General features: G+C 43.8%; 1 protein-coding gene across 2 annotated transcripts in view; it reads right to left on the bottom strand.

The window, feature by feature from the left end:
* Nucleotides 1-9,302: 9,302 nt before the first annotated feature.
* LSM6 (LSM6 homolog, U6 small nuclear RNA and mRNA degradation associated) overlaps nucleotides 9,303-14,018 on the bottom strand; it is an 84,633-nt gene continuing 79,917 nt past the window's right edge. For both annotated transcript variants that reach the window (XM_086962264.1, XM_086962265.1), the window contains exon 4: nucleotides 9,303-9,635. In XM_086962264.1, coding sequence (XP_086818390.1) covers nucleotides 9,601-9,635 — 35 coding nt within the window. In that variant the 3' untranslated portion in view covers nucleotides 9,303-9,600. The remainder of the gene's footprint in view (nucleotides 9,636-14,018) is intronic.

Here is a 14,018-nt window from a genome sequence, read left to right as displayed (position 1 = left end):
GAACCACCTCCGGGTGAAGCCTCCACTCGTGGTCGGCAGAGAATTGCCGACTGAGACTGTCTGCACGAACGTTCAGAACTCCAGCCAGATGATTTGCCATCAGACAAATCTGGTGGCCCTGAGCCCAGGACCAGAGACGCAGAGCCTCTCTGCAGAGACATTGCGACCCCACATCTCCCTGCTTGTTGATGTACCACATCGCGCTCGTGTTGTCCGTTAGGACTTGGACCGACTGACCGCGAAGGGAAGGGAGGAAGGCCTTGAGCGCCAGACGTATGGCCTGCAATTCTAGAAGGTTGATGTGAAGCAACCTTTCCTCTGGAGACCAAAGACCCTTGACCTCCAGGTCCCCCAGAGGAGCACCCCACCCTAGAGTGGAAGCATCCGTAATCACTGTGGCCACCGGAGGAGGCAGCTGAAAAGGCTTCCCCTGAGACAGGTTGCCTTCCACGCCCCACCAAGACACATCCGCCGCAGCTTCTCTGGAGATCCTCACTGACTCCCTGAGATCTCCGTTGTGCTGATACCACTGCCTGCGGAGGCACCACTGGAGCGCCCTCATGTGCCAGCGTGCATGGTTGACCAACAGAATGCAAGAAGCCATCAGACCGAGCAGGCGAAGGACCTTCAGGACTGGAACGACCGCTCCATTGTAGAATAAAGGAATCATCTCCTGTATGTCGCAAATCCTTTGTGGAGGAGGGAATGCACAACATACAGTAGTGTCCAGTACTGCACCTATGAACAGGTTGCGCTGGGAGGGCACCAGGTGAGATTTGGGCACATTTATTGAAAAACCCAACTTGAACAACAACTGGGTTGTCTCCTGCAGGTGATGAAGCACTTTCTCGGCCGACTCTGCTTTGACCAGCCAGTCGTCCAGATAAGGGAATACAGGAATTCCCGACCTTCTGAGATGCGCTGCCACCACTGCCATCACCTTGGTGAAGACTCTAGGCGCAGTAGTAATCCCAAACGGCAGGACCGCAAACTGATAGTGCTGCGATCCCACCGTAAAACGGAGATACTTCCTGTGCGACTTCAGGATAGGGATGTGAAAGTACGCATCCTGCAAGTCGAGCGACACTATCCAGTCTTCTTCCAGCAGAGCCTGAAGAACCTCAGAAAGAGTGAGCATCTTGAATTTCTCCTGCTTCAGATAAAAATTCAAGATCCTGAGATCCAAAATCGGACGAAGCCTGCCATCCTTTTTGGGGATCAGAAAATACCGGGAGTAGCATCCCTGACCTTTTTCCTGCTCCGGGACCACCTCTATTGCACCCTTCCTCAATAGAGTTTGAACTTCCTCCTGCAGGAGTAGCAGATGTTCCTCTGAGCAATATCCCTGGCAAGGAGGGTAATTGGGAGGGAATTCCCGAAAGGGAAGGGCATACCCATTTTCTACGAGATTGAGAACTCAAAGATCTGATGTAACCGATTCCCAATCCCGTAGAAAGTGAGTAAGCCGACCCCCCACCGGACCCACATGATCCTGGATGGCGGATCTAGGGCTGCTTTTCTGTGGCTGGGGGATTGGAGGAGGTGGAGGAGGAAGAGGCCTGACGCCCTCGAGAACGCGCCCTTTGCCTTCCCCTGTACGATATATACAAGGTGTTTGACTGCTGCTGCTGCTGATTCTGCTGCTGTCCTTGTCTAAATGTACGAAAGGAAGAGCGACCAAAACCTCTGAATTTCCTGGCCGTAGAGCCTCTTACTTGCAGACCAAGAGATCTAGCAGTCGCCCTGCTGTCCTTAAACCTCTCCAAGGCCGAATCTGCCTTTTTGCCAAAGAGTCCTTCTCCATCAAAAGGCAGGTCTAGTAAAGCAGATTGCACATTAGCAGACAAATCTGAGGATTTCAACCATGCTGAACGCCTCGTGGCAACAGCAGTGCCCATGATCCTCGCCACAGAATCTGCAGTATCAAGGCCGCTCTGAATAACCTGACGAGCTGCCGCCTGAGTGTCAGATAAAACTTCTTCAAAGTCACCTCTGCAGTCTTCAGGAACCTTTGGGATCAATGCACGTACTGAGTCCATAAGAGCATGGATATATCTTCCCATAAGGCAAGTGGCATTTGTTGATTTTAACGCCATACTCGCGGAAGAGAAAGTCTTCTTGGCCACCTGATCCTGCTTTTTAGCCTCCTTGTCACCAGGAACTTGGGGAAAAGCGCCTACTGATTTCTTGGAACATGCCGCTTGGATCACCAAACTTTCAGGAGAAGGGTGTGTCGACAAAAAGGCAGGATCCTCAGGAGCCACTCTATACCTCCGATCCACACCTTTCGAGACTGCAGGAGCAGAAAGAGGCTTCTTCCACACCTCCATGATGGGATCAGTCAAAGCATCATTAAAAGGGAGCAAGGGCTCCACTGCCGAGCTCGGAGAATGAAGAACCTCAGTAAGCAGATTCGACTTAAACTCAACAGTAGGCAATTTTAAACCTAAAAGCCCCGCTGCTTTTTTCATCACCACGTGATATGGCTGAACGTCTTTAGACGGCACATCAGAGCCTGATGGCAAGACCCACTCTGGAGAAAACTCAAGTCCACTAGCCTCTGCTAGATCCTCAAAATAATTTTCATCCAGCTCACCTTCTTCCAAGTCAGAATGAGACTCACAATACCTCTGCTCTTCCAGCAGACGTCGAGCCTCCCTTCTAGATCTCTGCTTTACACGAAGTGCAGCCGGATTCACTGCTGACTCAGACGGCGCCGGAGCCGACGTCGGAATCGAATTCGAAGGGTGTTCCAAAAACTTGCTTGGAGCGGGCGAAGCCGGTGCCGGAGTCGTCGACTTCGGACGAGCCGGCGTCGACCTCGGTGGAGCCTGGTACTGCCACAGCGGGGTCGGAGCCGGCAAAAACGGCATAAAGGGGGCCGGGGCATATGAATGAGGCACCCCCAAGTTAAATGCCATTGGACCCATAGGACCCGAAGGCGCTCCAGAGGGGTACCAAGACTTAGAGAAAACATCATACATTGCGTTAAGAAACGCTGAAGGATCCTGACCTGGAGTAGGAAAAGGTGGATGCTCAGGTCGATCTCGAGGTAGATTCGTATCTGTCTCAACAACAGGATTCGAACTCTCAACCTCCACAGGAACCTCCTCTTCCTGCGCCGGAGACGGAGCCGGAGTCGGATCGGGTGCCGGAGTCGGCGACTCCGAAGGCGAAGCCTCGCCCTCCTGATCCGAAACCTCTTGTGGATGAATCACCTTGGACTTAATCTTCTTGGGTGATCTCGATCTTGAGCCAGACTGATCACCTGAATGACGTCGGGACTCATGTCTCCTCTTCTTGTGCTTCCTTCGCGACCTCGAAGCATGATCCGAGGAAGACCTCGAAGCCGACGCCTCCCGAGATCTCGACCTCGACTTCTTCGAATGGGACTTCGAAGTTTTTCTTTCTTTATCGGCCTTCAGCTTAGCCACAAGAAGTTTAGACTCCCTTTCTCGCAGGGCCTTTGGATTCATTTTCTGACACGACGAACACCCATCCACGTCGTGGTCGGAGCTCAAGCACCAAATACAGTCCTGGTGCGGGTCCGTAACGGACATCATTTTTCCACATTCCCTGCAGGGCTTAAAACCTGCCTTCTTTGTCGACATAATAACGAACAAAGTGACAAGAGAACTGGAAATAACGAAGAAATATAGCTACAGAGTAACCCGAAGCTACAGAGTATCCCAAAAACCGTTAGCGTCGACGACGCGGAAAAAAGGGAACTGATGTCATCACGCCGGCATGGGCCTATTGTAGGCGTCGGTGACGTCAGCGGAGTCGCGAGCGGAGCCGTGTCTCTGTGACGTCCTGTCGGCGCGAGGCTACGAAAAGAATTTCTGAATGTTGCTGACGCAAGGGGGATATTCACAAGGTGAGGAATCCACACGGCAGATGTATCCATCAGAAATTAACTGTTATAGACACATAAGAAGAGGTTTGACCTGTATTACCCTATTGTTTGTGTTCACCCATGGTTAGACATCATCATGGTCATGCACATGTGGGAAGAGATGCAACGATTTGCCTCTTGACTGGTGTGATTTAATCCCAAATTACGACTGACTGGTGAAAACATGTGTCACAGTCGATATACTGTGTCAACAACAAAATGCTGGAAGAAAAACACAAGTTATGAGTAATGTAGGGAAGTCAGTAGGTCCCTTTAACCGAAGGCAAATGGACTTCATAGAGATGCCCCTTTGCTACAGTTTCAGATATGTCTTGGTTTGCATTTTTTCAAAATGGGTTAAAGCTTATCCAACACAAAGAAATGACAGTCTTACAGTAGCCAAACTATTGTTAAGAGAGTTGATTCCACGTTTTGGATTTCAGACTTCTCTTAAGTCAGACCAAGGACACATTTTAACAATGAGGTCCTAAAAATGTTATGTGCACCACTACAAGTTAAGCAAAAGCTCCATTGCTGTTACCCTCCAGAGGCTTCTGGACTGGTGGAGCAGATAAATGGCACACTAAAATCCAGATTGGCGAAGGTGTGTGCTTCAATGCCTATGAAGTGGTCAGATGCATGCCTCTTGTGTTGACAAGTCTCAGAAGAACACGAGACAGGACAGGATTATCTCCCCATTAAGTCATTATGGGCACAGTGATAAGACAGCCTGCCGTTTCCTGCAAATGCTCTTGTCAATATCGCAGATCTAATCCTGGACTACTGCAAAGGTTTAGCTGATGTGGTACGTTATGCGTCTCATCAGGTAGGTGAGGCTGCCCTTGATACTCAACAGGAGCAGTGCCATGACCTCAGTCCTGGTGACTGGGTAATGGTGAAGAAGCCTGTGCAGAAATCATGCTTGGAACCCTGTTGGAGACCCTACCAGGTGCTCCTATTCAAAAGCACTACTGTGTAGTGTGGAGGTCTTCAGAACTGGATGCATGCCATAAATACTTGCTGAGTCCCATGTCCTCTTCGTGTATTAACAGCACTTGTTCCTGATGGGCTGATAGTTTCAGTGAGACAGAGGGAGTAGGTTATTCAAGCTGTGGGGGACCAGAAAGCAGCTGGGTCAGCACTCGTTTGGCTGGAGTGAGTCCACTATTGTCAGTACCGAAGGGTCTCAGCCAATAGAGTGGACTACTAGAGATACAGGGCCATATGGATCAAAGTTATGAATCACAGTTCCTTCTGCATGACTGAATCGCAAAATAATTTGCGATTCCTACACTTTCCTTATTTGCGACTCGCGAATTGCAAATAAGGAATTACTATGTATTCATTCCTATGGGCCTGGAGTAGTCCGATCAGTGACAGTGATGATGAGCGAACAGCTGTAAGGAGATCAAAAAGTGCGAGAGTACCCAATCAAAAGTACTCATCTCCTGAATGGACTTATCTAGCAGCAAGGAATGAGAGAGAAAAAGTTCTCTCTTTTGCTCTAACTGAACCTCCTTGAAACAAGCGTTGTTGCAGATTTAAATTTCAATCTATGTGTACCACTTGTAGAACGGATGCAATTTATCCTGAATATCAACAAAGCTGATCTGCCTGTCTATTCATATTGAACAAAACCATCAAATTGTGCCTTGGCATTTTAGTGTCTATTTTTATTGAACTGCTCAAACCACGTACTGCTATTTAAAACAAAACATTTTGTTAAAACTGTCTGAATTGAGAAGCCATACACTGAAATCTCTTGGAGGCAAACCTGTATGTAATTTTCTGTTATTGCTTTGATATTAGTAGCATTGTTTATTATTTTAAACCTGCTACATTATGTACCCATAGAAGATTCTAAGCTTACAACTTCAAAAACAGCTAAATTTAATAGCACATATTCTACTGCTTTGGATGTAAACTCTTTACATCATGATTTTCCCAAAACTGATTGTTCAGTAAATGTGTACACCAGCTTACTGAATAGTACATTGACACAATGGATGTTGATTGCTACGTATGTGAGCAATTACCTGCATCAGTTTCTGGAGTTGTTATCTACCATAGTTTGCCATAAACATGTGGAACTTCTTGCAGTGTATTAACTAGTTTGTTTTATGGTATTGATCATTGGCAGTATCATTATTCAAATGAAGATCTGATCGTTTCTGAACTTACTGAACTAAAAAGCTTAAATCCACATTCTGAAGCTTCACTAGCTGAGTTTATGGGCTATTTATTTAGACCAGCGCAATCTTTGGACTTTGCTTTTGCACATAGAAATAACATTTAAATTAGGGAGGGATGAAAAGAAATGGATAGATTTAGTAGAAAGTAGACGAAGTGAGGCGATAATTAACACCTTCTAAACTAACTCCTTGAAAATTGCTGGACTAAGAAAACAAAATAGCAGAAGGAATGGCTACATTTGTTTAGAATGGCAACATAAAGGAAAGCTTTGTATGAATAGAAAAATATCAAATATTTACACAAAATTTGTAGGTTACGGTGAATGTGAGCATACATTTGATGTTTATGAAAACTGGGTAAGAAATGTAAGATGCAAAAACAACAATTGATGGGACAGAATGCTGCACAATGCCAAACATTCACCCCTGTAAAGGGATCTAATCCTAAATTCATAATTGTTTTACTCCTCATGCCATTCCAGTTCAGACCCACCCATTGCAAATCAGTCTTCACCCTGTACCGCATGGGAACCGTCCAGCCCGAACTGCCAGGCCAGGTCCTCCTTAGACTGGAACAAGCATCCTGGGACCGGTTTGGGAGCATCACCCATCAGCCAGGCTAGCTTGACTCCAGTGGCATGGAGAGCATGGGACCCACGCCTGGGCATACCCATCCCACTAGGGGTGGCAAAAGCAAAAAGAACAATTGATGGACAGAAAACTGCACAGAGTCAAACATTCACCCCAGTTCAGAGATCTGGCCTAAATCAATCATTTGTTTGCTCCCCATGCCTTTCCAGTTAAGACCCCTCCTTGCCTTTGCCTTGTTCGCCCTAAGTTGGCAAGGTATACTCACTTTGCCACTGGATTCAAGCTAGTCTGGCTGATGAGGGGTGTGATCCCGAAACCAGTTCCAGGATGCTTGTTTCCGGTTCAGGGAAGAATTTTTTTGGCTGTTCCCATGAGGCACAAGGTCAATACTGATTTGCATGTAGCTGGGTCTATACTGGTGTGGTGAGGTGAGCTAAAGAACAATGATAAATTCAACCGACATCTGTGTCTGGGAGTGAGTGTCTGAAAAGTTGCAGCGCGCCATCAATCATCTCCTTGTGTTTGCGTAGCTATTTAAGATTCAATCCTATCTTTCCTGTATTGTATTAGACTTGTAGAAAGAATGTTTATCAATTACATAAAGTATGGTATGGAAGTTGTAACCTGGGAATTGTTTTTTCCAAAAATGTATCATGCAAAACAAATTTAAGAGAATTAAAAGAAGAAAAGGGGAGAAATGAGGTGTGAGTGCAAGTGAATTAGTGGGTGATATTTTAGAGCTTTAAGACTTTCTTCTATAGAGAATAAACTAGCCACCAGTACAAATGGAGGTACCATGAGATATTGATTTCTAAATGCGTGACAGAGAGAGACATGGATTATTTTCAGAACATCAGGTTCTGCTGGTTTTATTCTTTGCAGTGACTGCAGAACTCTTAGTTTGTATGATTCTGGTTAGACTTAACTTCTTTAGAAGGTTAGGCCTTCCAAATGCAATACTATAGCATGGTTCGGAGGGTAATATATTTGAACCTTATCTCAAATTTGTGAGTTGGCTACCAATTATGGGTCCTCATTTGGGGGTGAAACATCCCGATTTATCACCCCCACTACGACAAAGGTCCATCTGAGGACCAATGCCTCTGTGGTCAAGTGTAGAATTGGAGTTCAGTGACTAAATTTGTAAAACTATCAATGGGCCTCGAACTGTGATTAAGGTATAAAATGCTTCCACTGCAACAATTGCATGCATTTGTTACCTGTAAATTGTCAAGCACTCAAACTGAGTAACTTTGTTATCCAAATATTATAATTGTCTGAAGCACAGAACATATATTGACGATAAACAATGCAAAAGTTTTGTTAAATTGTAAATATACATTTTTTATTGTGTACAAGACCGATAACTGTATCTTCTTTTGATTGTAATGGTATACAATGTTTCAAACCTACATGGTAAGTTCAAGTGCACAAAGACTATATACCGTATTTGGAACAATGATTTGATCCTAAGTGTTTGAGTTGATTTCAATTAGCATCTGATACAGCCAGTAGCATCAAATAAAGCAGACACCTTTCGTCACAGACTTTTTCAAGGCTATTATGAACAGCAATATAAGTAATGTGTTCTGGATCCAGTATCTGTACTAGATCGAGTATCAGGAATAGATAACTATGTGCTGGAATTACCAGTGCTATAATGTGAATAAGTTATAACCATAGGTATAGTGCAGTGAGGTGTAGTGGTCCTTCCTGTAGGATGGTATGACAGTCAGTAGTTGCCAATCAGTAGGTGAGTATTCAACTTGGAGTTTCCACAATTGTTATGCAAAGGTGCTGGAGTCCACCTGCGGAGTTAGTAATCGCAGATTTAATAAAACAATTTTTGCACTATGTTGTGCATTATTAATATATCTGCTGTACTCCAGAGAAATTACTGTTTTCAAATCAGTGAGGGCCTTGCCATTATTCCTAACACACCTTCTGGTAGCAAAGGTATAGTCTGTTGTAGCATCAGTTGGGGATCTTACTTTGTCCACAATAAAACCAGCCACTACAATCTCATGGATGTGCTGTTAACTAGCTCGCTGTTAACTAACTCACTCGCTGGAGCTTGGGTCTTGCAATAAGATAAATGGGCTGTACTATGTGCCACATTAAAGCTAGTTTTACTATCAGTGGATGAGCTGCATAAAGTGCAATATTACAACTACTTACATTTTTCAGCTGGATGACGGGATCATTTAAGAAGGCGAATCTATGAAAGATCCAATGCTAAAGTACAAAGACAATTTCCAACAAAACTCTCCAAAGGAAGTACTCATCAAATAGTGTGCTTATTTTCCGTTAGCCGCATATTTCTTGCATTTTACATAACATCTTTCCAGTAATGTACCATACAAAATACTACAATATTACTGGTTTACCAACTAGCCGTAAGTCCTACACCGTTTCACTTCACACTAAAATGAGAAAATGGCATGTTTGTAGGTGCAAAGAAATTCCAATCCATTTTATGGTGCAAGACCCACTAACCCACATGCTATCAGGTTTCAAATATAGTGATTACAACGTTCGTTCATTACCAGCAGTATTGCAAGATCAAAACACTACCAATCAGTGGTTATTGTAGGTTTAACACATACAGGAGATTACAAAGGCAGTGTAGGGAAGTGTTTTTATTAAACAAGGAACATAGAAGATACAAATATGTGAACAAAGGGCTCTTCATGACAAAAACAGTAAACGTATATACATTTTTTGAATTGTTTCAAGTTTGCATTTGAGGCAAAAAGAACACATTCCTTCCCAACAATCCGCATCCCCGACTTCTTGATGGGAACACTGGAGAGCAATATTCCGTGTTAAAGTAGTAAACCGAAGAAGGATCTTTCTGAATCAGCCATTTTTTCTTCTTTATTAAAAAAAATAAATACAAAAAATACCTAAACATTTCCTTTGTCACATTCTCCTCTTCTGTGTGCTGATATACAAAACTGAAAATGGATAAACAAAAAAGAAATACTTTAATGACTTCACTGCTTTGAAACAGTTTAAAAACTTTTCGGATTCAACATGCAAGAAAAAAAATGTGTATGGAGTATCATTTGTTTTAGTTATAAAAACTACATATTTACAAGCTGTTAGGGGAGTTGACCGTATACTGTTAACAGCATTTATATACTGCCCTTTTTAACTCTGTAGTGCTGACAACCGCTACAAACAATTTAGTTTTTACTCTTGTCTAAAGGCCTGGATGAAGGAAGACTTCTTGGTGTGACTGGGAAAAAGGTGGGGCTGGAAACCAGACTGTAGTGCCTTAAAAGACAAAGCTCCAGCAACCCCGAAACCTTCACCCCTTCACATCCGCATGAAATCTGTTAATTGTGAGGAGGATTTTGGAATCAGATCTCAAACAGGTTGTATGTCAAGGTTCTTGTTATGAGTGGGCCAGAAAAAAGGGAGTGGTTTCCCAAACACTAGTTACAAATACCAAAGGTGCTAGTAGCTCCAAGGTTGAGGAATGTCTCACCTGTGAGGAGATAGTCCCCAAAATAATAAACTTCATTTTGGTTTTGACTTTCACCCGGAGATATTCAGATAATCTCAGGGTGAAAGTTAACAGATCCAATAACAGCGCAAAGATAGTCTTCTGTGAGCGAACTTGTGCTCTATAAATTCTTATCCATTTAAATCTCAGGCGTTCCTACAGATCTCAAAATTATGATGGGGGTGGGGGGCGGGGGGAAGAGGGGCAGTCTCTTAGTCTGCCATAGAATGTAGGCATTTGAAGACCAGGCGTTCTACCGTAAATTAAATGTTGCATGTCAAAGGAAGCCATTGGAGTGATACGAGGGGTTTAGACTGGAATTTTTAATGTTTTTATTTCTAAATCTAGCAGAGTGACTACCCCTCCTACCAGCCCAAAGCCTAGGAATTCATTTAGTTAACACGGTGGTGCCCAATAGAATGCAATTATATACTGCAGATTGATAGTCACACTTCCCACTGCCTGATATCTGTTGGACAAGCATAATATTCCAGAGTTTATCCAAATGGAAAAGGAACGCAAGTTTCAGGGTGAAGCCCGCATCCATTATCATCTCTTTTTTTGTTTAACCTGGACTGAGGTGGGTAGCCACACCCTGTAACGGCTGCACTAAAGTGGATAGCATGAATGAATGATACTGGCCAGGGCTAATCGGACCTTGCTTCAAAAGAGGATAATGGCATTATGTCCCATAACTGATTGAACACTGCTGGATTTCTTACAATCTTCAAGGGCGTTAGGATACTTGATAAAAGGGTTCAAAGTATTAGTGGCAATATTCAATTTCTGATACATTTGTGATACATGTGTGTCATCCGCTTAGGGTGGGCACTAGGAAATTATAGACAACCTCAAAAAGAGTCTGGGTATACATTAATATGCTGGAGAGAGCATTGGGGACCCAGAGCTAACACAAACGAAAATATGAACGGTACCAAGGGGTCTACCACGTCAAATGTGTCAAATAAGTTGAAAAGGACAAGTGTAGCTCCACAGCAATTGATTCCAGATCGGATGCATATAGATTTACACCCATTATTGGAGTACAATCGAAGAATCAGCAGTTTACGCATAACATAGCAGTCAGATTACTGTGTAATATATGTGCTGGACTGTACAAAGAGAAATGGTAAGATTGCAACGTCCTCAAGCTTCACAGGGCATGGATGTTCTCAAACTTCCCAGGGTAATGCACGAGCAGGGCATCTATTCCAGGCCTCTTTCCCTACATTCTGGTAGGTTTTGTCTGGAATTTATAATGCGATTAACAGTACTGCAACCAACAGAATGCAATGAAAAGAAAAACCAGGACTGGAAGATTAACTAAGGATGTTGTGAGCTCAAGAGAACCGTGACAGTCCTTTGGAGGGGCATAATAGGGCACAAAATATTAAAGTAGGATAAAAATGCACTCAGACAATTGTAAAGCTATAAGAGACCAATATTCTAATGAAAGGCAGAGGGGTAAAGTACAAGAGCATTTTTATGCAATGTCATCTGCCTGTATACTGATCGTAGGAATGCAGACACAATCTCGCTCATTTGGGTTCTACACTCAAAGTGTTATGCTGTTTGCAATTAACAGTAGGAAATCCTGTTGTGGCAGACCACATTCGGTCTCCCCTCAGACTCTTGGCCACAAGGCAAAGAACATAAACATAGCTATCTCGACAGCAACATAAATTATAGATGGGCCCTTTCCAAACCTACACGATGCTACATCTCTAATTTTGTTCTGTCTCACATACAGACAGCATTACCTCGGTTACTGAAGACCCAGTGTCTACCATACAAAGAGGGTGCCTCTGGCTCAGTCACTTACTCGTGACTGAATGGCTCTCGTTTATCTCAGTTTAAGTCTCCTAACTCTATGGCCTACCGGCACAATTTTGTTTTTCTACCACACAGTCGCTGGTAGCGTCTCTATTCTCTTGACTGCAAGACTGCAAGACTACACAGAACAGATGGTTTTCCTAACTCTTCCTACTTTTTTCCACAACCACCGTCCAACATGTCCATTGCCCTCACCACTTCTTTTCCCTGCTGTGCTTAATTCTTTTACATTGTTTTTGAGAGAGCTCATCAGCTGCACACCGGTACCATGTTCCTCTCTACTCCTCATTTGCTCGCACCCCGAACATGCTTTATTTTTTTAACAGTCCCAAAATAAAAATACAAATACAAGCTGACCACCCAGGTACAAACATCCTAAACAGGTTTTTTTCTAAGTATAAAAAGCATTCCAAGACTGCTGATGGTGCATGCAGATGCTTGGACAGCTAGCATGGAATGGTTTGTTATAAAACATTTCAAGGCGGCTGCACCCAAGTGTGCACAAGAGCAGCCATTTTTTAACAGTTTTTGCCGTGAAGTGTGCCATGCCACACAAATAATGTCAAACCAACAGTTTGAGCCGCCACTGGAAAGGTTGAACCTAATGGCTTTGCTAAACGCAGTTCATTCCTTATGGTGCAGAAGACAAAAGTAAGGTGAACAGATTAGATGATGGGACCTGTGAGGGGAGAGGCTATGTATGAATGACAAAAGTTACTCCTGTGACTAGCTTGCAATCACCTGTGTTCTCTCCCCCTCAAACACGCAAAAGGTGATGGGAAGAATGCTTGCAATAAGTCTAACCACTGGCGATCACTTGGGATGCCCTAAAATGGAATCCAAGCAACCTGCGTGACAGTGGTTAGATGTATTGCTAGTATTCCACCCATCACCTTTTGTCTGTTTGATGTTACCCACAAAAGTGGCCAAGGGCACCCATATATGGGTCCATTGCTCACCGTTCCTCTGGAACAGAGCTACATCCGACTGAAGAGGCCCAATCAGGCCAAAAGTAATTTTGTGTTCTGGGTTCAATAGGACCTAGATAGGCAGCTTGGACTGGGTTGTTCCTACTTGAGCAGCACCAACACTGATTCGCATATGGGCGAGTCTAATCTGAGGTGGCACAAAGTGACTCCTGCAACTTTGTACCTTTCAGAGATGATGAGAACAATTAAAGGAGCAAATTAAAGCTCTGTATGCCTGCTTGCCAGGGAGCATACAATAAAACGGACAAGCAACCTTCAAGAGGAGGATTCAATACTTTTACTCCTGTCCAGGTTGTGCTTAAAGCCTCACAAATAAGAGTCCAGAAAATTCTCTCAGTCTGCAAGGGCTGCATGGAACATAATCTCTTATTTGATATTAAAATCCCTATAGGACCCTTGACGAGAACAAAGATTTGTAAAAAGGCTATTTAGGTCCTTAAAGAAACTGAAAAAAAGCACACTTGGCACAGAGAAAAAAAAGAGCCTGAAGGTAGTGGATGCAGTAGGCCAAAGTAACAAACAACAACACACTACCTATAACCAGTTTCATGGAACCAGTGCAGAAATTCTGAAAAGACTAGCAGGCCAGAACTGAAAGGACCAGGTCAGGATCTCACAACAGAAATGGCTTAGAATTGGAGAAGAACAATAGTTACTCACCTGTAATCTGTGGTTCTCCAGTATTGGTGTCTTTCATAGATTCACATGCCAGAATCATTCCTCGCCGGAGTGGGAGTACCACGGTACATAAAAAAGCAATAATATGCCTATAGAAAAAACCAAAACATTGGTAATAACAAACCAGGAAGTAAAGTAGCCCTAAGCTACAGTGCAAAAATCTTCCACACTCATAACTATCCTAGCCTTTTTGTATAGACCAAACTGCAGCCAATCAGGCGCCCGCACCCACCAGAATGTTCTCCCCAGAGGCTCAGGCTCTCAGATTTTCTCGCACAGGAGTGACACCAACATAATTGCCTGAAGGAGCCTCTGAGGGGAGGTGGGCG

The sequence above is a fragment of the Lissotriton vulgaris genome, chromosome 3_1, assembly GCF_964263255.1.
Source record: "Lissotriton vulgaris chromosome 3_1, aLisVul1.2, whole genome shotgun sequence".
Taxonomy (NCBI): domain Eukaryota; kingdom Metazoa; phylum Chordata; class Amphibia; order Caudata; family Salamandridae; genus Lissotriton; species Lissotriton vulgaris.
Note: the sequence above shows the minus strand (reverse complement) of the source record. Positions and strands in the feature narration are given on the sequence as shown.